This window comes from Apiospora aurea (genome assembly GCF_038362705.1).
Source record: "Apiospora aurea strain CBS 24483 chromosome Unknown utg000011l_segment0_segment0, whole genome shotgun sequence".
In the NCBI taxonomy this organism is placed as follows: Eukaryota; Fungi; Ascomycota; class Sordariomycetes; order Amphisphaeriales; family Apiosporaceae; genus Apiospora; species Apiospora aurea.
The window spans coordinates 1-21,776 of NW_027117398.1; the positions used below are offsets into that span (position 1 = coordinate 1).

Below are 21,776 nucleotides of genomic sequence, written 5' to 3' on the forward strand. Positions count from 1 at the left end.
ACCCTAACCCTAACCCTAACCCTAACCCTAACCCTAACCCTAACCTTATCGTTGTCGTTATTATTAATTGTCTCCGACGGACCAGCTTCGCAAAACCGACGGGTTTTACTATTTTATAAAACCTATTTCGTTTCCGACGGGCCAGCTTCGCAAACCGACGGGTTGTCGTCGTCGTTATTATCGTCTCCAACGGGCCAGCTTCGCAAACCGACGGGTTGTCGTTGTCGTTATTATTAATTGTCTCCGACGGACCAGCTTCGCAAAACCGACGGGTCCCACCACCCTATATAAAATATTTCGTCTCCGACGGGCCAGCTCCGCAAACCGACGGGTTGTCGTCGTCGTTATTATCGTCTCCAACGGGCCAGCTTCGCAAACCAACGGGTTGTCGTCGTTATCATTATCGCCTCTAACGGGTTAGCTTCGCAAAACCAACGGGTTTTACTACTTTATAAAAACTATTCTATTTCCGACGGGCCAGCTTCGTAAACTAACGGGTTATCGTTGTCGTTATTATTAATTGTCTCCGACGGACCAGCTTCGCAAAACCGACGGGTCCCACCACCCTATATAAAATATTTCGTCTCCGACGGGCCAGCTCCGCAAACCGACGGGTTGTCGTCGTCGTTATTATCGTCTCCAACGGGCCAGCTTCGCAAACCAACGGGTTGTCGTCGTTATTATCCTTTCCGACGGGCCAGCTCCGCAAATTGCAGGGCCCCACCACCCTATAAAACTACCCTAAGTAGGGCGGGGCCGCGACCGGCCAATCCGGCCGCGCTGTCCTACGTGAAGCCGTCCTACGGGAACGGGCCCGTGCGCGACGCGAACCCTACGCCAACCGGGCGGAATAGGGCCTAGGGAGTCACCGGGCTCTCCTCCTTCATTTAGAGCAACACTCCTCTCATCACCACGCATCTCCGTCTTCCTACCGTATACAGGACCTTGCGCTCGAATCGCATCGTGAACCTGTACACAGCTCTCCTGCCGAGGTAGCCTAGGTAAAGTTACAACTACCTTCGCCTTTTACATAAGCTTTATCCAATAGACTTTAAGCTTAATGGAGCCTTCGCCAAAATAATTTCATGTACCACACAAACTCATAAACTTCGGTAGGGAACTGTCGTAGCCCTCAATCCGCTTTTTACGCAATTGGCACCACGATCACCACGCCTTTTCTATCCTATTTAATACTCTACTCGCAATACCCACTGCGTTTTACATTGTTAAGAGGTAAGTTAGTTCTTATAGTTCGTTTCTATCGCCACTACCACCACGGCCAGGACCACCACGGCCAGGACCACCACGGCCAGGACCACCACGGCCACCTTAACATTTATATATCACCACACTTAGGTACCTGGATTGTAGGAATGTAATGCTGACCGAGTTTTAGATGTATTATTCAGTTTCGCAACTTTAGCCGACGTTTATTCTCTATTTATAGCTAGGACCACCACCACTAGGACCACCACGGCTAATATTAACGAGCTTACAGCCCGAGTCCGTGGAACAGACAACTCCGGACAGAATAACACCACTTATGTTTATTTAAGAATTAAATTAACACAATTAAGACCACCATAAAATACTTAAACTACTATATAGCTACCCTATAGCTACACTAAAGCGATTAAGACCACCACGGCTAGGGCTATTAATCCGCTCCTTACGCAATTGGCACCACGATCACCACGCCTTTTCTGTCCTATTTAATACTCCACTCGCAATACCCATTGCGTTTTATATTATTGAGAGGTAAGTTAGTTCTCATGGTTCGTTTCCACCACCAGGACTACCACTACCAGGACCACTATAAAATACTAGAGCTACCCTGTAGCTACCCCCGTAGCTACCCTGGAGCAACTAAAACAACCACGGCCAAGGCCACTACGGCCAAGGCCACCACGGCCAGGACCACCACGGCCAGGACTACAAAAAGGTCAACATCCACGAGCTTACAACACGAGTCCGCGGAACAGACAACTCCGGACAGAATGACACCACTCATATTTGTCTAAGAATTAAATTAACACAATTAGGACCACTATAAAATACTAAAGCTACTTTGTAGCTACCCTGTAGCTACCCTAGAGCAACTAAAACCACCACGGCCAAGACTACCACCACCAGGACCACCACCACCACGATCACCACGCCCTTTCTATCCCATTCGATACTCCACTCGTAACACCCACTGCGTTTTACATTATTGAGAGGTAAGTTAGTTCTTATAGTTCGTTTTTATCGCCACTTCTTCCCATTACCACTAATGCCCGTCTATCTACTATCCACCTTAACATCCACATATCACCACACTTAGGTACCTGGATTACAAGAATGCAATGCTAACCGAGTTTTAGATATATTATTTAGTTTCGTAACTTTAGCCGACGTTTATTCTCCATTTACAGCCAGGACCACCACGGCCAGGACCACCACGGCCAGGACCACCACGGCCAGGGCCACCAAGGCCAGGACCACCAGCACCAGGACTACAAAAGGCCAACATTAACGAGCTTACAGCCCGAGTCCGTGGAACAGACAACTCCGGACAGAATGACACCACTCATGTTTGTCTAAGAATTAAATTAACACAATTAAGACCACCATAAAAAACTAAAGCTACCCTGTAATTACCCTGTAACTACCCTGTAACTACTTTGAAATCTCCCGCACGCCGCACTACCCTTCTTTTACCGGTAAAGAGAACAAGAGTTACTCGAGTCACGAACGTCGAACGGAGCAACTCCTTTAATGTTCGCTTCCCTCATGGGATATTTGGACATAGTCGAGCTTTTTATATAGCTACCTTAAAATAATTAGGGCCACCACGGCTAAGACTACCACGGCCAGGACTACCACGACTAGGACCACCACGACCAGGACCACCACGACCAGGACCACCACGGCCAACATTAACGAGCTTACAGCCCGAGTCCGTGGAACAGACAACTCCGGACAGAATGACACCACTCATGTTTGTCTAAGAATTAAATTAACACAATTAAGACCACCATAAAAAACTAAAGCTACCCTGTAATTACCCTGTAACTACCCTGTAACTACTTTGAAATCTCCCGCACGCCGCACTACCCTTCTTTTACCGGTAAAGAGAACAAGAGTTACTCGAGTCACGAACGTCGAACGGAGCAACTCCTTTAATGCTCGCTTCCCTCATAGGATATCTAGACATAGTCGAGCTTCTTATATAGTTACCCTAAAATAATTAGGGCCACCACGGCCAAAACCACCACGGCCAGGACTACCACGACTAGGACTACCACGACTAAGACCACCACCACCAGGACCACCACCACCAAGACCACCACCACCAGGACCACCACCACCAGGACCACCACGGCCGAGACCACCACGGCCAACATCAACGAGCTTACAGCCCGAGTCCGTGGAACAGACAACTCCGGACAGAATGACACCACTCATGTTTATCTAAAAATGAAATTAACACAATTAGGACCACCATAAAATATTAAAGCTACCTTGTAGCTACCCTTTTAGTTACCCTGTAGCTACCCTAGAGCAACTAAAACCACCACCACCAGGACCACCAGGACTAACACCACCAGGACCACCAGGACCAGGACCACCAGGACCAGGACCACCATCACCACCAGGACCAGGACCGCAAAAAGGCCAACATCAACAACATGAAAGCCGTAGATTTCACTCTCGACAACGAGTTAACAAAGTCGATACGAGAAGAATACATCGAACCGGGCTAAGATAAAAAGAAACTCAACTAGAACCATTAAGAATAAGACCACCATAAAAGATTTAAGCTACCCTGTAGCTACCCTGTACCTACCCTGGAACAACCAGGACCACCACGGCCAGGACCACCGCGCCGTTTTAAACCCAAAGGCCGACTCAAACCCGTATTCCAAGATCCATCGTTAGAAAGGATATCGCCCTCGAGCGAACGTTAAACGGAGCAACGGCATAAAAATCGTAGATTTTATATAACTAGGACTACTAGGACCAGGACTACTATAAAATATCAGAGCTACCCTATAGCTACCCTAGAGCTACCTTGGAACAATTAGGACCACCACCACCAGGACCACCACCACCAGGACCACCACGGCCGAGACCACGACGGCTAACATCAACGAGCTTATAGCCCGAGTCCGTGGAACAGACAACTCCGGACAGAATGACACCACTTATGTTTATCTAAGAATTAAATTAACACAATTAGGACCACCATAAAATACTAAAGCTACCTTATAGCTACCCTGTAGCTACCCTGTACCTACCTTGGAGCTACCCTGTACCTACCCTGGAACAACCAGGACCAGGACCACCAGGACCACCAGGACCACCACGGCTAGGACCAGGATTAAGACCGCAAAAAGCTAACATCAACGACATAAAAGCTCTAGATTTCGCTCTCAACAACGAGTACACAAGGTTAATACGAAAGCAATTCATCGAACCGGGCTAAGAAAAAAATAAAACTCGAAAAATAAAGGCTAAAAACACGACAATATAATCGCTCGCCACGTCGCGAAAGCGTTCGTAGCAACTACCCCGTCTACCCGCCGCGTTCGGCAAAGCCACCCGGTATACGCTTCGTCGCTCGCGTCTATATCGAACGCTTCTCGTACCAGCCTCTGTAGCGACTGGCTCGTCCCGACGAGCATCGCTACCGGGAGCACCGTGTCGATCCACGGACACCCGCCCCCGGCCACCCCTTCGCCCTCCGCTCCTGTACACCACGCCTGCGGTAGCCCACAGCGGTAACAGCAGCTATACTCGCCGAATCGCAGCTTCTCTCGCCACGCGCTATACGCGGCCGCCGGGATCGTACGGCACGACGTAAATGCGTGCGAGATTTTTTTTAAGCTCGGCCGGCCGTCCTCGTTGTTGCCACTTTATAAAACAGACCGGGCATTTCCCTCCCCGTACCTCGTCTAGCCAACGTTGTAATACCCGGTCGGCCTCGTACTTCTGCCGGTACCACCGCTGGAGCCGGCCCTCACTTAGACTTAGGCCCGGGCCCTGACCCGGACCCTGTCCTTGACGTTCGCAACGGTCGCACGCGTCTCCTCGAACCCCCGCGCAGTCTAGGCCCTGCCCGTCGAGAAACGTCCCCAGCCCTACCCGCCGGCAGTCAACGCTCTGTACGAACCACGTCATCGCCTGCCGGTTGAGCTGCTCGACGTCGCTGCTCTGCGGGGCTTGCCACGCCGCCCGCCCGTCCCAAACGACGACCGAATCGACCGTCTCGCCCTCCCGCCGCCCGCCCCGGCCCGTTTGCTGCGCGAAGTCGACTAGCCCGTACGGTAGCCCCGCGTGTACCACCGCCACGATCCCCTGGACGTCGACCCCCGTCCCTAGCCCTGTCGTAGCCGCGATCCAGTGGTTGTCGGCCTTCCTTTGTATCCACGCCTCGAGCCGCGCCTGCCGCGTTGCCTCGTCCACGCCGCTGTGGTAAAACGCGCAGCCGACCTTGTCCGCTAACGCCTCACACGCTTGCTGGGTTCGGCAGTATATCACCCCCTTTTCGTCGTCCCGCCAGCGGCGCTGTAGCCGGATCACGGTACGTACTACCTCGTCCTCGACCGCCGTCGGGCCCGGCGTAACCGTCGTAACGCGGTATCGGATGTTCCGCTTCGTCGTCGGCGCCCGTACGATCGCGGCCTCCTCAGCTAGCATCGCCTGCCGGAACGCGCGTTCGAGCCGCACCGGCAGCGTCGCCGTGAGCAGCACCACGGGGCAGTCGAACCGGTGGAGCTCCCGGAGCTCTTCGAGCCGCGGCCGGTACGCGGCGTCCATCAGCACGGTATGGCACTCGTCGACGAAAATACGCCGAAGCAGCCGCCTCGCGCGTAAGCTGTCCGCGTACGCGAGAAACTCGCTGCTCGTCGCGACGTCGGCGCTTACGACGACGAGCCGCGCGACCCGGGCTTGTTCGTCGCGCCCTTCGACCTCGGCCGGCTGCCAATGTAAGCAGTCTAGCCCGGCGTCCGTTGCGCGCCGCACGAGGTCGTTAATCAGCGCGGTAAACGGGACGACGACGAGACTTACCCCCCGCGTGCATAGCGGGTACCGCCGGCAACAAAAATAGTACGCTCTTGCCCGCACCGGTAGGGAGCACAACGATTAACACGGCGTTTCCTTTTAGCGCTAGCACCCGACGAGCCGCGTCTTCCTGCTCCGCCGACCGCCAACGCGCCCCGTTGCCTAGTAGCGTTTTAAGCGCGCCGTCGGCTTTTTGTTGCCGCCGTTCGGCCGCGGGGTCGGGCGTAGGTTCGGACCGCTTCGCCGCCGGCGTCGTGGCCGTAATAGGATCTTCGTCCGCTTGCTCGTGCGTGCTGCGACGTCGCTTTTTCGGGGCTTCCTCGCCGTGGCCGCCGTGAGAATCGACGCCGTTCTTGCCGTGAAAATCGACGCCGTTATTGCCGTGTTCGAGGTAGCGGTGCCAGAGCCGGCTGATTTCGCGGAAGTTCGCTACCATCTGCGGCTGGAGCTGGTTCGGGAACCGGACGTCGACGGCGTAGTGCTGCCGCGCTACCGCGCTGCCGTGCGTGGCCTGCAGATCCCATACCGATTCGAACCGCGCCCCTTTGCGTGCCTCCCCCGTGGCCGCGTCCTCGACCGTCGCCCCGTCGCCGCCCCGGTCGTCGTCGCCGGCGAGATCGACCTCGAGCTGCCGCACGACGAGCCCGCGGACCGTCCGCCCCAGCTCGATCGCCACGTGCCGGTAATCGGCCACCGACAGCTCGACCCCCACGTGCTGGCCCGTCACGCGCACGAGCTGCTTGCTGAGCTCGGCCGTCTGCCACGCCCCCCACCCGCCCGTCCCTCCAGAGTAGCGGGGCGAGCGCCGGCGCCGCCCCCTGCACGCCGGGTTGCGTCTCCACGAACCGCTCGAACGGGAGCAGCCAGACGACGTACGCGACCATCATCTTGCCGAGGCGCGCCGGCAGAAACCGCGCCACCTTCCGGCCGATGCCCCGGATCGCCTTGTTCTTATCGCGGTCCGTCACGAGCATAACTTCCCCGTCGAGTACGAAGACGTTCCGGAGCAGCTGCTGCGTATCGCCGTGCCGCAGCGTCATGATCTCCGGGCCGCGGCCGGGCTGTCCGCCCCAAACGTGCGTGTTCACGAGGTGGGCGCGCCGGAAGGCCTGGAGCCGGCCGAGCCACTCCCGTACCGGTCCGTTCCGCCACCGCCGTCGCTTGCCGTCCCACAACGCCGCGCGCGCGAGCTCGGCCAGCCGCGCGTGGCCCGGCCGCAGCCAGCGGTTCGCCTCGTGCGTCGCAAACGACCGGCCGGCCCCTTCGAACATCACGGTATCGACGACGCGTGCGAGATCCAGCGAGGCCGCCAGCGCGCCCCAGCCGCCGAAGCAAAGCTCGCCCAACAGCGCCTCGGCCTCGTCGACGACGGCGCACGCCCCCTGCCGGAACGCCCCGAGCCGGATCCGCTGGCCGAAGTAGTACAAGATCTCCTTCTCCGGCCCCGTTTCCCACCGCACCGCCGACGTCCCGCCCTCCTGCCGGCGGAACCCTTTCCCGTACGCCATCCAGCGCACGATCGTGCTGACCGGCGTGTGCGAGCCGTCCGCGAGCCACGCCCGGTGCTCCTGCTTAAAGTGCTCGACGGCGTCGACGTCAACCGCCTCGGCGTCGTCCGGCTGGCCTTCGAACGCCGCCTCGAGCAGCAACACCCGCCCGCACCAGAGCAGCCCCGCGAGCTGGTTCGTGTAGTTCTTCGCCGCCCGCCACGCCCGCCGCTCGACGTCGATCCCGAGTACGGCGGCGAAGTGCAGCAGCGGGCTCTCGAAAATCCGGCCCCCGAGTTTCTGCTGAAGCGAGTAAACGCAGAACTGGAAAACGGCGCGGCCCAACAGCCCCCGCGCGTCCCGGCCTTCGCCGTCGGCGGCGTCGTCTTCCTCCTCCTTCTCCTCTTCCTCCTCGAGCGCGTCGACGACGTCGGCCAACGCGTCCCACTGCCGGTCCGCGAATCGGACCCCCCGCTGCGCCTCCGCCTCTTGGCGCCCGAGCCCGTGCGCCCGCACGCAGTAGCAGAGATAACGCTGCCAGTACCCCCGGTACCGGGTCATCGTGTCGGCGTGTTCCTTCGCGCGGAACGGCCGGCCCGCCGGCTTGCTCGGGTCGATGCTCTCGAGCCAGCGAAGCGTCTCGTGCGGGACCCACGCCACCCGCTCGAGCGACCGCGCCACCTCGCCGTCGAACGCGCCCGCGAGCCGCGCCAGCCGCGCCTGCTCCGCCCGCGCGCCGCGGTCGCGTAGTTTCGCCCGAACCGCCCGCGAAACCGGGCCAGCGCTCGCCTCGTACAGCGCCACGAGGTCCTTCCCGGCTAGGTGCCGCGCCCAGCCCATCTCGCGCACCCAGACCGAGTCGCCGTCGAGTCCCGCGGGCGCTTCGGCGACACGGCGTTGCGCCGCTTCCTCGGCGGCTAGCTGCGTGCTGTACGCCGCGAGCATTTGCTCCCAGCCGTCGCCCGGTTCGCCGCTGCCTTCGCCGTCCTGTTTCTCTTCGTCGTCGTCGTCGTTATCGTCGTCGTCGTCGTCGTCGTCGGCGGCGACAATCCAATACCGCGCGTGCCGCCCCGGCGTATACGACTGCAGCGTGACCCGCGTCCAGCCGGGACTCGTACGCCCGTCCGCCGCGTCGGCGTGCGGCGCCTTTCGGGCGTGGTGCCGCATGTTGTTGTAGTTTACCGTCCGGTACGCGCACCCATCCCGCGCGCACGCGTAGCCGGCGAGCCGCGCGAGCCCTTCGACCGCCGCGCCCCCGTCCGCTGGGAGCGCGACCGTCGCGGGATCGCGCGCGCCGCCCTCGACCGACCCGCATCGCGCCAGCACCCGCTGGAGCCGCGCGCCCGTGAACCGGTGCCGGTTGCGGAAGTGCGCCGCCGCCGCGCCCACGCCCACGCCGCACAAGAGGCAGAGCACGACCCCTCGGGGCCGGTCGAAGGCGACCGCCGCCTGCGCGCCGTCGTCGTCGTCGTCGTCGTCGTCGTCGTTACTGTTGTCTCCATTCGGGGTCGCCATGTCGTTTTTTTCCTTTTTTTTTTTTTTTCTGGCTTTGTTCTTGTTGTCGTTGTTTTGTTTTTGTTTTTTTTTTTTTTTCTTTCCCAATGAACCAAGCCGAAGAAAAAGAACCACACCAGCTCGACCACGCCGCCCCAACCCCAACCCCACGTGGGCCCCCCCGGGGGCGTGCGCGCGCGCCAATCGACGCGCGCCGTCCTACGTGAAGCCGTCCTACGGGAACGGGCCCGTGCGCGACGCTTACCCTACGCCAAATGGGCATACGTTCACGAAGAACGGCCGGTGGAATAGGGCCTAGGGTTGTCGTTGTCGTTATTATTAATTGTCTCCGACGGACCAGCTTCGCAAAACCGACGGGTCCCACCACCCTATATAAAATATTTCGTCTCCGACGGGCCAGCTCCGCAAACCGACGGGTTGTCGTCGTCGTTATTATCGTCTCCAACGGGCCAGCTTCGCAAACCAACGGGTTGTCGTCGTTATCATTATCGCCTCTAACGGGTTAGCTTCGCAAAACCAACGGGTTTTACTACTTTATAAAAACTATTCTATTTCCGACGGGCCAGCTTCGTAAACTAACGGGTTATCGTTGTCGTTATTATTAATTGTCTCCGACGGACCAGCTTCGCAAAACCGACGGGTCCCACCACCCTATATAAAATATTTCGTCTCCGACGGGCCAGCTCCGCAAACCGACGGGTTGTCGTCGTCGTTATTATCGTCTCCAACGGGCCAGCTTCGCAAACCAACGGGTTGTCGTCGTTATTATCCTTTCCGACGGGCCAGCTCCGCAAATTGCAGGGCCCCACCACCCTATAAAACTACCCTAAGTAGGGCGGGGCCGCGACCGGCCAATCCGGCCGCGCTGTCCTACGTGAAGCCGTCCTACGGGAACGGGCCCGTGCGCGACGCGAACCCTACGCCAACCGGGCGGAATAGGGCCTAGGGAGTCACCGGGCTCTCCTCCTTCATTTAGAGCAACACTCCTCTCATCACCACGCATCTCCGTCTTCCTACCGTATACAGGACCTTGCGCTCGAATCGCATCGTGAACCTGTACACAGCTCTCCTGCCGAGGTAGCCTAGGTAAAGTTACAACTACCTTCGCCTTTTACATAAGCTTTATCCAATAGACTTTAAGCTTAATGGAGCCTTCGCCAAAATAATTTCATGTACCACACAAACTCATAAACTTCGGTAGGGAACTGTCGTAGCCCTCAATCCGCTTTTTACGCAATTGGCACCACGATCACCACGCCTTTTCTATCCTATTTAATACTCTACTCGCAATACCCACTGCGTTTTACATTGTTAAGAGGTAAGTTAGTTCTTATAGTTCGTTTCTATCGCCACTACCACCACGGCCAGGACCACCACGGCCAGGACCACCACGGCCAGGACCACCACGGCCACCTTAACATTTATATATCACCACACTTAGGTACCTGGATTGTAGGAATGTAATGCTGACCGAGTTTTAGATGTATTATTCAGTTTCGCAACTTTAGCCGACGTTTATTCTCTATTTATAGCTAGGACCACCACCACTAGGACCACCACGGCTAATATTAACGAGCTTACAGCCCGAGTCCGTGGAACAGACAACTCCGGACAGAATAACACCACTTATGTTTATTTAAGAATTAAATTAACACAATTAAGACCACCATAAAATACTTAAACTACTATATAGCTACCCTATAGCTACACTAAAGCGATTAAGACCACCACGGCTAGGGCTATTAATCCGCTCCTTACGCAATTGGCACCACGATCACCACGCCTTTTCTGTCCTATTTAATACTCCACTCGCAATACCCATTGCGTTTTATATTATTGAGAGGTAAGTTAGTTCTCATGGTTCGTTTCCACCACCAGGACTACCACTACCAGGACCACTATAAAATACTAGAGCTACCCTGTAGCTACCCTGTAGCTACCCTGGAGCAACTAAAACAACCACGGCCAAGGCCACTACGGCCAAGGCCACCACGGCCAGGACCACCACGGCCAGGACTACAAAAAGGTCAACATCCACGAGCTTACAACACGAGTCCGCGGAACAGACAACTCCGGACAGAATGACACCACTCATATTTGTCTAAGAATTAAATTAACACAATTAGGACCACTATAAAATACTAAAGCTACTTTGTAGCTACCCTGTAGCTACCCTAGAGCAACTAAAACCACCACGGCCAAGACTACCACCACCAGGACCACCACCACCACGATCACCACGCCCTTTCTATCCCATTCGATACTCCACTCGTAACACCCACTGCGTTTTACATTATTGAGAGGTAAGTTAGTTCTTATAGTTCGTTTTTATCGCCACTTCTTCCCATTACCACTAATGCCCGTCTATCTACTATCCACCTTAACATCCACATATCACCACACTTAGGTACCTGGATTACAAGAATGCAATGCTAACCGAGTTTTAGATATATTATTTAGTTTCGTAACTTTAGCCGACGTTTATTCTCCATTTACAGCCAGGACCACCACGGCCAGGACCACCACGGCCAGGACCACCACGGCCAGGGCCACCAAGGCCAGGACCACCAGCACCAGGACTACAAAAAGGCCAACATTAACGAGCTTACAGCCCGAGTCCGTGGAACAGACAACTCCGGACAGAATGACACCACTCATGTTTGTCTAAGAATTAAATTAACACAATTAAGACCACCATAAAAAACTAAAGCTACCCTGTAATTACCCTGTAACTACCCTGTAACTACTTTGAAATCTCCCGCACGCCGCACTACCCTTCTTTTACCGGTAAAGAGAACAAGAGTTACTCGAGTCACGAACGTCGAACGGAGCAACTCCTTTAATGTTCGCTTCCCTCATGGGATATTTGGACATAGTCGAGCTTTTTATATAGCTACCTTAAAATAATTAGGGCCACCACGGCTAAGACTACCACGGCCAGGACTACCACGACTAGGACCACCACGACCAGGACCACCACGACCAGGACCACCACGGCCAACATTAACGAGCTTACAGCCCGAGTCCGTGGAACAGACAACTCCGGACAGAATGACACCACTCATGTTTGTCTAAGAATTAAATTAACACAATTAAGACCACCATAAAAAACTAAAGCTACCCTGTAATTACCCTGTAACTACCCTGTAACTACTTTGAAATCTCCCGCACGCCGCACTACCCTTCTTTTACCGGTAAAGAGAACAAGAGTTACTCGAGTCACGAACGTCGAACGGAGCAACTCCTTTAATGCTCGCTTCCCTCATAGGATATCTAGACATAGTCGAGCTTCTTATATAGTTACCCTAAAATAATTAGGGCCACCACGGCCAAAACCACCACGGCCAGGACTACCACGACTAGGACTACCACGACTAAGACCACCACCACCAGGACCACCACCACCAAGACCACCACCACCAGGACCACCACCACCAGGACCACCACGGCCGAGACCACCACGGCCAACATCAACGAGCTTACAGCCCGAGTCCGTGGAACAGACAACTCCGGACAGAATGACACCACTCATGTTTATCTAAAAATGAAATTAACACAATTAGGACCACCATAAAATATTAAAGCTACCTTGTAGCTACCCTTTAGTTACCCTGTAGCTACCCTAGAGCAACTAAAACCACCACCACCAGGACCACCAGGACTAACACCACCAGGACCACCAGGACCAGGACCACCAGGACCAGGACCACCATCACCACCAGGACCAGGACCGCAAAAAGGCCAACATCAACAACATGAAAGCCGTAGATTTCACTCTCGACAACGAGTTAACAAAGTCGATACGAGAAGAATACATCGAACCGGGCTAAGATAAAAAAGAAACTCAACTAGAACCATTAAGAATAAGACCACCATAAAAGATTTAAGCTACCCTGTAGCTACCCTGTACCTACCCTGGAACAACCAGGACCACCACGGCCAGGACCACCGCGCCGTTTTAAACCCAAAGGCCGACTCAAACCCGTATTCCAAGATCCATCGTTAGAAAGGATATCGCCCTCGAGCGAACGTTAAACGGAGCAACGGCATAAAAATCGTAGATTTTATATAACTAGGACTACTAGGACCAGGACTACTATAAAATATCAGAGCTACCCTATAGCTACCCTAGAGCTACCTTGGAACAATTAGGACCACCACCACCAGGACCACCACCACCAGGACCACCACGGCCGAGACCACGACGGCTAACATCAACGAGCTTATAGCCCGAGTCCGTGGAACAGACAACTCCGGACAGAATGACACCACTTATGTTTATCTAAGAATTAAATTAACACAATTAGGACCACCATAAAATACTAAAGCTACCTTATAGCTACCCTGTAGCTACCCTGTACCTACCTTGGAGCTACCCTGTACCTACCCTGGAACAACCAGGACCAGGACCACCAGGACCACCAGGACCACCACGGCTAGGACCAGGATTAAGACCGCAAAAAAGCTAACATCAACGACATAAAAGCTCTAGATTTCGCTCTCAACAACGAGTACACAAGGTTAATACGAAAGCAATTCATCGAACCGGGCTAAGAAAAAAAATAAAACTCGAAAAATAAAGGCTAAAAACACGACAATATAATCGCTCGCCACGTCGCGAAAGCGTTCGTAGCAACTACCCCGTCTACCCGCCGCGTTCGGCAAAGCCACCCGGTATACGCTTCGTCGCTCGCGTCTATATCGAACGCTTCTCGTACCAGCCTCTGTAGCGACTGGCTCGTCCCGACGAGCATCGCTACCGGGAGCACCGTGTCGATCCACGGACACCCGCCCCCGGCCACCCCTTCGCCCTCCGCTCCTGTACACCACGCCTGCGGTAGCCCACAGCGGTAACAGCAGCTATACTCGCCGAATCGCAGCTTCTCTCGCCACGCGCTATACGCGGCCGCCGGGATCGTACGGCACGACGTAAATGCGTGCGAGATTTTTTTTTAAGCTCGGCCGGCCGTCCTCGTTGTTGCCACTTTATAAAACAGACCGGGCATTTCCCTCCCCGTACCTCGTCTAGCCAACGTTGTAATACCCGGTCGGCCTCGTACTTCTGCCGGTACCACCGCTGGAGCCGGCCCTCACTTAGACTTAGGCCCGGGCCCTGACCCGGACCCTGTCCTTGACGTTCGCAACGGTCGCACGCGTCTCCTCGAACCCCCGCGCAGTCTAGGCCCTGCCCGTCGAGAAACGTCCCCAGCCCTACCCGCCGGCAGTCAACGCTCTGTACGAACCACGTCATCGCCTGCCGGTTGAGCTGCTCGACGTCGCTGCTCTGCGGGGCTTGCCACGCCGCCCGCCCGTCCCAAACGACGACCGAATCGACCGTCTCGCCCTCCCGCCGCCCGCCCCGGCCCGTTTGCTGCGCGAAGTCGACTAGCCCGTACGGTAGCCCCGCGTGTACCACCGCCACGATCCCCTGGACGTCGACCCCCGTCCCTAGCCCTGTCGTAGCCGCGATCCAGTGGTTGTCGGCCTTCCTTTGTATCCACGCCTCGAGCCGCGCCTGCCGCGTTGCCTCGTCCACGCCGCTGTGGTAAAACGCGCAGCCGACCTTGTCCGCTAACGCCTCACACGCTTGCTGGGTTCGGCAGTATATCACCCCCTTTTCGTCGTCCCGCCAGCGGCGCTGTAGCCGGATCACGGTACGTACTACCTCGTCCTCGACCGCCGTCGGGCCCGGCGTAACCGTCGTAACGCGGTATCGGATGTTCCGCTTCGTCGTCGGCGCCCGTACGATCGCGGCCTCCTCAGCTAGCATCGCCTGCCGGAACGCGCGTTCGAGCCGCACCGGCAGCGTCGCCGTGAGCAGCACCACGGGGCAGTCGAACCGGTGGAGCTCCCGGAGCTCTTCGAGCCGCGGCCGGTACGCGGCGTCCATCAGCACGGTATGGCACTCGTCGACGAAAATACGCCGAAGCAGCCGCCTCGCGCGTAAGCTGTCCGCGTACGCGAGAAACTCGCTGCTCGTCGCGACGTCGGCGCTTACGACGACGAGCCGCGCGACCCGGGCTTGTTCGTCGCGCCCTTCGACCTCGGCCGGCTGCCAATGTAAGCAGTCTAGCCCGGCGTCCGTTGCGCGCCGCACGAGGTCGTTAATCAGCGCGGTAAACGGGACGACGACGAGACTTACCCCCGCGTGCATAGCGGGTACCGCCGGCAACAAAAATAGTACGCTCTTGCCCGCACCGGTAGGGAGCACAACGATTAACACGGCGTTTCCTTTTAGCGCTAGCACCCGACGAGCCGCGTCTTCCTGCTCCGCCGACCGCCAACGCGCCCCGTTGCCTAGTAGCGTTTTAAGCGCGCCGTCGGCTTTTTGTTGCCGCCGTTCGGCCGCGGGGTCGGGCGTAGGTTCGGACCGCTTCGCCGCCGGCGTCGTGGCCGTAATAGGATCTTCGTCCGCTTGCTCGTGCGTGCTGCGACGTCGCTTTTTCGGGGCTTCCTCGCCGTGGCCGCCGTGAGAATCGACGCCGTTCTTGCCGTGAAAATCGACGCCGTTATTGCCGTGTTCGAGGTAGCGGTGCCAGAGCCGGCTGATTTCGCGGAAGTTCGCTACCATCTGCGGCTGGAGCTGGTTCGGGAACCGGACGTCGACGGCGTAGTGCTGCCGCGCTACCGCGCTGCCGTGCGTGGCCTGCAGATCCCATACCGATTCGAACCGCGCCCCTTTGCGTGCCTCCCCCGTGGCCGCGTCCTCGACCGTCGCCCCGTCGCCGCCCCGGTCGTCGTCGCCGGCGAGATCGACCTCGAGCTGCCGCACGACGAGCCCGCGGACCGTCCGCCCCAGCTCGATCGCCACGTGCCGGTAATCGGCCACCGACAGCTCGACCCCCACGTGCTGGCCCGTCACGCGCACGAGCTGCTTGCTGAGCTCGGCCGTCTGCCACGCCCCCACCCGCCCGTCCCTCCAGAGTAGCGGGGCGAGCGCCGGCGCCGCCCCCTGCACGCCGGGTTGCGTCTCCACGAACCGCTCGAACGGGAGCAGCCAGACGACGTACGCGACCATCATCTTGCCGAGGCGCGCCGGCAGAAACCGCGCCACCTTCCGGCCGATGCCCCGGATCGCCTTGTTCTTATCGCGGTCCGTCACGAGCATAACTTCCCCGTCGAGTACGAAGACGTTCCGGAGCAGCTGCTGCGTATCGCCGTGCCGCAGCGTCATGATCTCCGGGCCGCGGCCGGGCTGTCCGCCCCAAACGTGCGTGTTCACGAGGTGGGCGCGCCGGAAGGCCTGGAGCCGGCCGAGCCACTCCCGTACCGGTCCGTTCCGCCACCGCCGTCGCTTGCCGTCCCACAACGCCGCGCGCGCGAGCTCGGCCAGCCGCGCGTGGCCCGGCCGCAGCCAGCGGTTCGCCTCGTGCGTCGCAAACGACCGGCCGGCCCCTTCGAACATCACGGTATCGACGACGCGTGCGAGATCCAGCGAGGCCGCCAGCGCGCCCCAGCCGCCGAAGCAAAGCTCGCCCAACAGCGCCTCGGCCTCGTCGACGACGGCGCACGCCCCCTGCCGGAACGCCCCGAGCCGGATCCGCTGGCCGAAGTAGTACAAGATCTCCTTCTCCGGCCCCGTTTCCCACCGCACCGCCGACGTCCCGCCCTCCTGCCGGCGGAACCCTTTCCCGTACGCCATCCAGCGCACGATCGTGCTGACCGGCGTGTGCGAGCCGTCCGCGAGCCACGCCCGGTGCTCCTGCTTAAAGTGCTCGACGGCGTCGACGTCAACCGCCTCGGCGTCGTCCGGCTGGCCTTCGAACGCCGCCTCGAGCAGCAACACCCGCCCGCACCAGAGCAGCCCCGCGAGCTGGTTCGTGTAGTTCTTCGCCGCCCGCCACGCCCGCCGCTCGACGTCGATCCCGAGTACGGCGGCGAAGTGCAGCAGCGGGCTCTCGAAAATCCGGCCCCCGAGTTTCTGCTGAAGCGAGTAAACGCAGAACTGGAAAACGGCGCGGCCCAACAGCCCCCGCGCGTCCCGGCCTTCGCCGTCGGCGGCGTCGTCTTCCTCCTCCTTCTCCTCTTCCTCCTCGAGCGCGTCGACGACGTCGGCCAACGCGTCCCACTGCCGGTCCGCGAATCGGACCCCCCGCTGCGCCTCCGCCTCTTGGCGCCCGAGCCCGTGCGCCCGCACGCAGTAGCAGAGATAACGCTGCCAGTACCCCCGGTACCGGGTCATCGTGTCGGCGTGTTCCTTCGCGCGGAACGGCCGGCCCGCCGGCTTGCTCGGGTCGATGCTCTCGAGCCAGCGAAGCGTCTCGTGCGGGACCCACGCCACCCGCTCGAGCGACCGCGCCACCTCGCCGTCGAACGCGCCCGCGAGCCGCGCCAGCCGCGCCTGCTCCGCCCGCGCGCCGCGGTCGCGTAGTTTCGCCCGAACCGCCCGCGAAACCGGGCCAGCGCTCGCCTCGTACAGCGCCACGAGGTCCTTCCCGGCTAGGTGCCGCGCCCAGCCCATCTCGCGCACCCAGACCGAGTCGCCGTCGAGTCCCGCGGGCGCTTCGGCGACACGGCGTTGCGCCGCTTCCTCGGCGGCTAGCTGCGTGCTGTACGCCGCGAGCATTTGCTCCCAGCCGTCGCCCGGTTCGCCGCTGCCTTCGCCGTCCTGTTTCTCTTCGTCGTCGTCGTCGTTATCGTCGTCGTCGTCGTCGTCGTCGGCGGCGACAATCCAATACCGCGCGTGCCGCCCCGGCGTATACGACTGCAGCGTGACCCGCGTCCAGCCGGGACTCGTACGCCCGTCCGCCGCGTCGGCGTGCGGCGCCTTTCGGGCGTGGTGCCGCATGTTGTTGTAGTTTACCGTCCGGTACGCGCACCCATCCCGCGCGCACGCGTAGCCGGCGAGCCGCGCGAGCCCTTCGACCGCCGCGCCCCCGTCCGCTGGGAGCGCGACCGTCGCGGGATCGCGCGCGCCGCCCTCGACCGACCCGCATCGCGCCAGCACCCGCTGGAGCCGCGCGCCCGTGAACCGGTGCCGGTTGCGGAAGTGCGCCGCCGCCGCGCCCACGCCCACGCCGCACAAGAGGCAGAGCACGACCCCTCGGGGCCGGTCGAAGGCGACCGCCGCCTGCGCGCCGTCGTCGTCGTCGTCGTCGTCGTCGTCGTCGTTACTGTTGTCTCCATTCGGGGTCGCCATGTCGTTTTTTTCTTTTTTTTTTTTTCTGGCTTTGTTCTTGTTGTCGTTGTTTTGTTTTTGTTTTTTGTTTTTTTTTCTTTCCCAATGAACCAAGCCGAAGAAAAAGAACCACACCAGCTCGACCACGCCGCCCCAACCCCAACCCCACGTGGGCCCCCCCGGGGGCGTGCGCGCGCGCCAATCGACGCGCGCCGTCCTACGTGAAGCCGTCCTACGGGAACGGGCCCGTGCGCGACGCGTACCCTACGCCAAATGGGCATACGTTCACGAAGAACGGCCGGTGGAATAGGGCCTAGGGGCTAGTTTCGCGTATCGAATATCGCGGTATTAAAATACTTACGTTAAATTAACCGCCGATAAAAAAGCGGGTTTTTATTATAAAAGTATAGCGCGGCGGCGTAAATTTCGCCGTAATTCGCCCGGTAAATCCGGCCCCGAAAAGGTAGCGGGGCGTACCGTTCGTTTTTTTTCAGGGCCGGTTTTTTTTATTACCGTAATAAATAGTATTAAAAATTAAAAAGGGTTATTAAATTATTATTAATTATTTTTTTTTGTTTTTTTTTTTACCGTAAAAAAACAGCGCCTTTTTTCTTTTTTAAACGACGCACTGGTTTTTTTTTCGATAACGACGAGCGCCCGCTCGCCCAGTTTTTAATAACCGTAGGTTTTTTTTTTTCCCCCGTTATTACGGTTAAACGCGAGCTTAATTTTCGGGGCTTTTCGCCGTCGCCGCCCGCGTTTCTTCGCGAAAGGATAAAATTTAAAAACGTTAACCCGGCGATAACCGCGGTTTAAAAGCCGTTATTAATTAAAAAACGGTTTTCGTTATAATAAAAAAATATTATCGTAAATAAGCCGGTATATCGTAACGCGAAAACGTTTTAAAAAACCGAGTTTAAACCCGCCGCCGTTTCCGTTTTATATAGCGTTTATTATTCGCGTCGTAATGTTTCGTATAGTTATACAAAAGCCCGGTTTTATTATATTATTTATTAATGGTATCCTATAAATACGTTATAAATATAAACCGGCTATAACGTTGTGGGTACGTATTGCGTATAATATTAATATCAATAAAATTTCGTATTTATACGCTTTATCGCTAAAAAATTAATAAATAAAACCGTTTGGCGTCACGGTTAAACAAGCGATTATAGCCGCGTATAAATAGCGTCGAAAATATATATTAATAAAACCGAGGCGTAATATGCGTAAACGCGGTTCGTTCTTATTATACCAAGTTTATATATAATTATGTCAAGGTTAACGCTTAATACTTATAACGCTTAATCGCCGCCCGTCATTTTACGTTATTTATATAGCCGCTTTTAAAAGTAGTTTTTTATATTATTAAATAGTTTTTAATAATATAGCGTTATAATACGTTATAAGTTTACTGTAAACGTTTAATATAATAACCGTTTTACTTAGCCAGCCTTACTTTTAATTAATACGCGATGACTTTTTGGTATTATTATTGCCGCGTATAGTATAACGCCGTTTAAAACGCTATTAAATTACGCGGCGCCGTATTAACGGCATTATAGCCCCCTTATAAACGTACCTACCGCGGTACGCTTAAAAAAAAATATTACGCCGATAAAAAACGCGGGTATATTTAATTAAAAAAATCGTTTAATAATTAAATTATATCATATTTTTATAAAATAACGCGTAAGCCGAGGCTGCGAAATAATAAGGCCGCCGTTTATGAATCCCGGCCACGCTATTCGTATACTTTTTTTTATAATTAATAATTTTTCGTAAACAAGGTATTATAATAAGTAAAGTATAAAAACGCGTAGAATAACTATGTTAAATAATTATTTTAATTTTATTTTTACCGGGTTATTATTAAAAGGGCCGGGGCGTCGTTATACGGCGGCGCCGGCGTTAATTATTTTAAAGCGAGCGCGTACCGCGTTATTAATACGCCAAAAAAATAATATAAATCGGCGGTTTATATTGCGTAAAAAAAGGTTATGCCGGCCTGGCGGCGGCGCGAACGGCCGTATTAACGGCGGCGGTAATAAAGCGTTTATATTTAAACTTTATAGCGCCGTTAATAAATATTATATTTCGCGCCGAGTATTATAATTAATGTAATAATCGGCGGGCTTAAAGTTTAATTATGATAAGATTTACCGTTTTAAAATAATAAACGTTTTAATTAATTACCACCAGTTAAACGCGGCGGTAACCTTTTAAGCCGCGTAAAAAACGTTGACTTACGCGTTATTATAAATTAATATTTAAAAGCGTTTTTCGTTAAAAAGCCCTTGCCTTTTAGCATTATTAATAAAAACGAGCCGGTAATTATTATAAGCTTTAATTTATATAATTAGCGGCGCGTTACAATAAAAAACGGCCGAATTATTATAAAACTTGCGCGTACCAAGCTCGCTTAGTAAATGCGTATTTTAAGTCACCGCTCGTAACGCCGGCGCGCCTTCGGCTTACGGCGTTAACATTTAGTTTAAGTAGGCGTCGCGGTATAATAAGGTTAGCGCCTCGCCGCCGGCGACAACGGGGTAATCACGAAAGCCGACGTTTACTTAAAACGTTTACGGGTTAACGGCGTCAACGGCGAAACCTCGTAAATATTCGCCGTAAAAGCGGTTAATACGTCCGTCGAGGTTATCGATAATAACGGTACAATTTTTAATTCCGTAATATTAATAAAATAGCGTAGCATTATAAAAAATAGCGTATTTCGATTAACCGAGGCGCGCTATTAAGGCCGCGTAAAAAGCCGTAAAACGCGATATATTAATCGTATATTTTAACTACGTATAGTACCGCCGGTTATTTAACGGTTTAATTTAAAACACCTCGGATTTAACGTGCGTGTCAGCGTAATTACCCGGGTATTTTTACTAAATTTTACACCGCGTTACGTTGCGAATCGCTAGTAATAAATAGCCGCCGACGAATAGCGTTTCCTCGAGGCATTTTAACGCGTTTATTAATTACGGAAAACGCTTTAGTATATATAAGAATATAAAGTATATATTACTTTTATTTACGAACATACCTAAGTATATATTAATACGTTCATATACCGTGAAACCGCCGTTATAAAGTAGCCGAAAGTGCGCGTTTTAAATAATAAACGTAGTCGCGTTTAAGCGGAAAAAAAACGGTAAAGTCGCACGCTATATTATCGAAGAAGCGTAAACGAAAAAGTATATTATTAACGTTATATACGCGGCGGATATATAAATTAAGGAGGTCGGCGACCGTTTCGGTTTACGTTTTAATTATTAAGAGGCGTAGCGCGTCGTGTATACCGAAAAAGGCGGCGGTAATCGGTCGGGTGCTTGATACGCGTACTATTTTTATATAAAGGAAAAAAAGGATCGGGGTATTATTTATTAACGGCGAAACGGTAAATTATTTCGGTTAATGTAGCATTTTATAAATTATTGGGCGGGATTTAATAATGCCGGCCGCGATACCCTTCGTTAAAGTAGTAAAGCGAAAAGACCGAGCCGAAGTAATTACGAATCGCTTTAACGTTTCGAAACGCGGGGAAGTTTTAAAAAATTATTTCGATTATATCCATTTACGTTAGTATAGCCGCGGGT

At 55.1% G+C, this 21,776-nt stretch overlaps 4 protein-coding genes across 4 annotated transcripts; all 4 read right to left on the reverse strand.

Annotated features, from left to right (window-relative positions):
• Positions 1 to 2,800: 2,800 nt before the first annotated feature.
• PG986_015009 (uncharacterized protein) lies at positions 2,801 to 3,447 on the reverse strand (the record flags this gene model as incomplete). The annotated part of the gene is made up of 2 exons (XM_066851231.1): positions 2,801 to 2,986; positions 3,220 to 3,447. 2 exons carry the CDS (start codon positions 3,445 to 3,447, stop codon positions 2,801 to 2,803), a joined length of 414 nt encoding a protein of 137 aa, XP_066692320.1.
• Positions 3,448 to 3,533: 86 nt separating this feature from the next.
• PG986_015010 (uncharacterized protein) lies at positions 3,534 to 9,050 on the reverse strand (the record flags this gene model as incomplete). Its single annotated transcript, XM_066851232.1, has 5 exons — positions 3,534 to 3,692; positions 4,632 to 4,745; positions 4,933 to 5,981; positions 6,055 to 6,866; positions 6,925 to 9,050. 5 exons carry the CDS (start codon positions 9,048 to 9,050, stop codon positions 3,534 to 3,536), a joined length of 4,260 nt encoding a protein of 1,419 aa, XP_066692321.1.
• Positions 9,051 to 11,935: 2,885 nt separating this feature from the next.
• PG986_015011 (uncharacterized protein) lies at positions 11,936 to 12,582 on the reverse strand (the record flags this gene model as incomplete). Its single annotated transcript, XM_066851233.1, has 2 exons — positions 11,936 to 12,121; positions 12,355 to 12,582. 2 exons carry the CDS (start codon positions 12,580 to 12,582, stop codon positions 11,936 to 11,938), a joined length of 414 nt encoding a protein of 137 aa, XP_066692322.1.
• An 85-nt stretch (positions 12,583 to 12,667) lies between these two features.
• Positions 12,668 to 18,189, reverse strand: PG986_015012 (uncharacterized protein; the record flags this gene model as incomplete). The annotated part of the gene is made up of 3 exons (XM_066851234.1): positions 12,668 to 12,826; positions 13,769 to 13,882; positions 14,071 to 18,189. 3 exons carry the CDS (start codon positions 18,187 to 18,189, stop codon positions 12,668 to 12,670), a joined length of 4,392 nt encoding a protein of 1,463 aa, XP_066692323.1.
• Between the last annotated feature and the right edge of the window lie 3,587 nt (positions 18,190 to 21,776).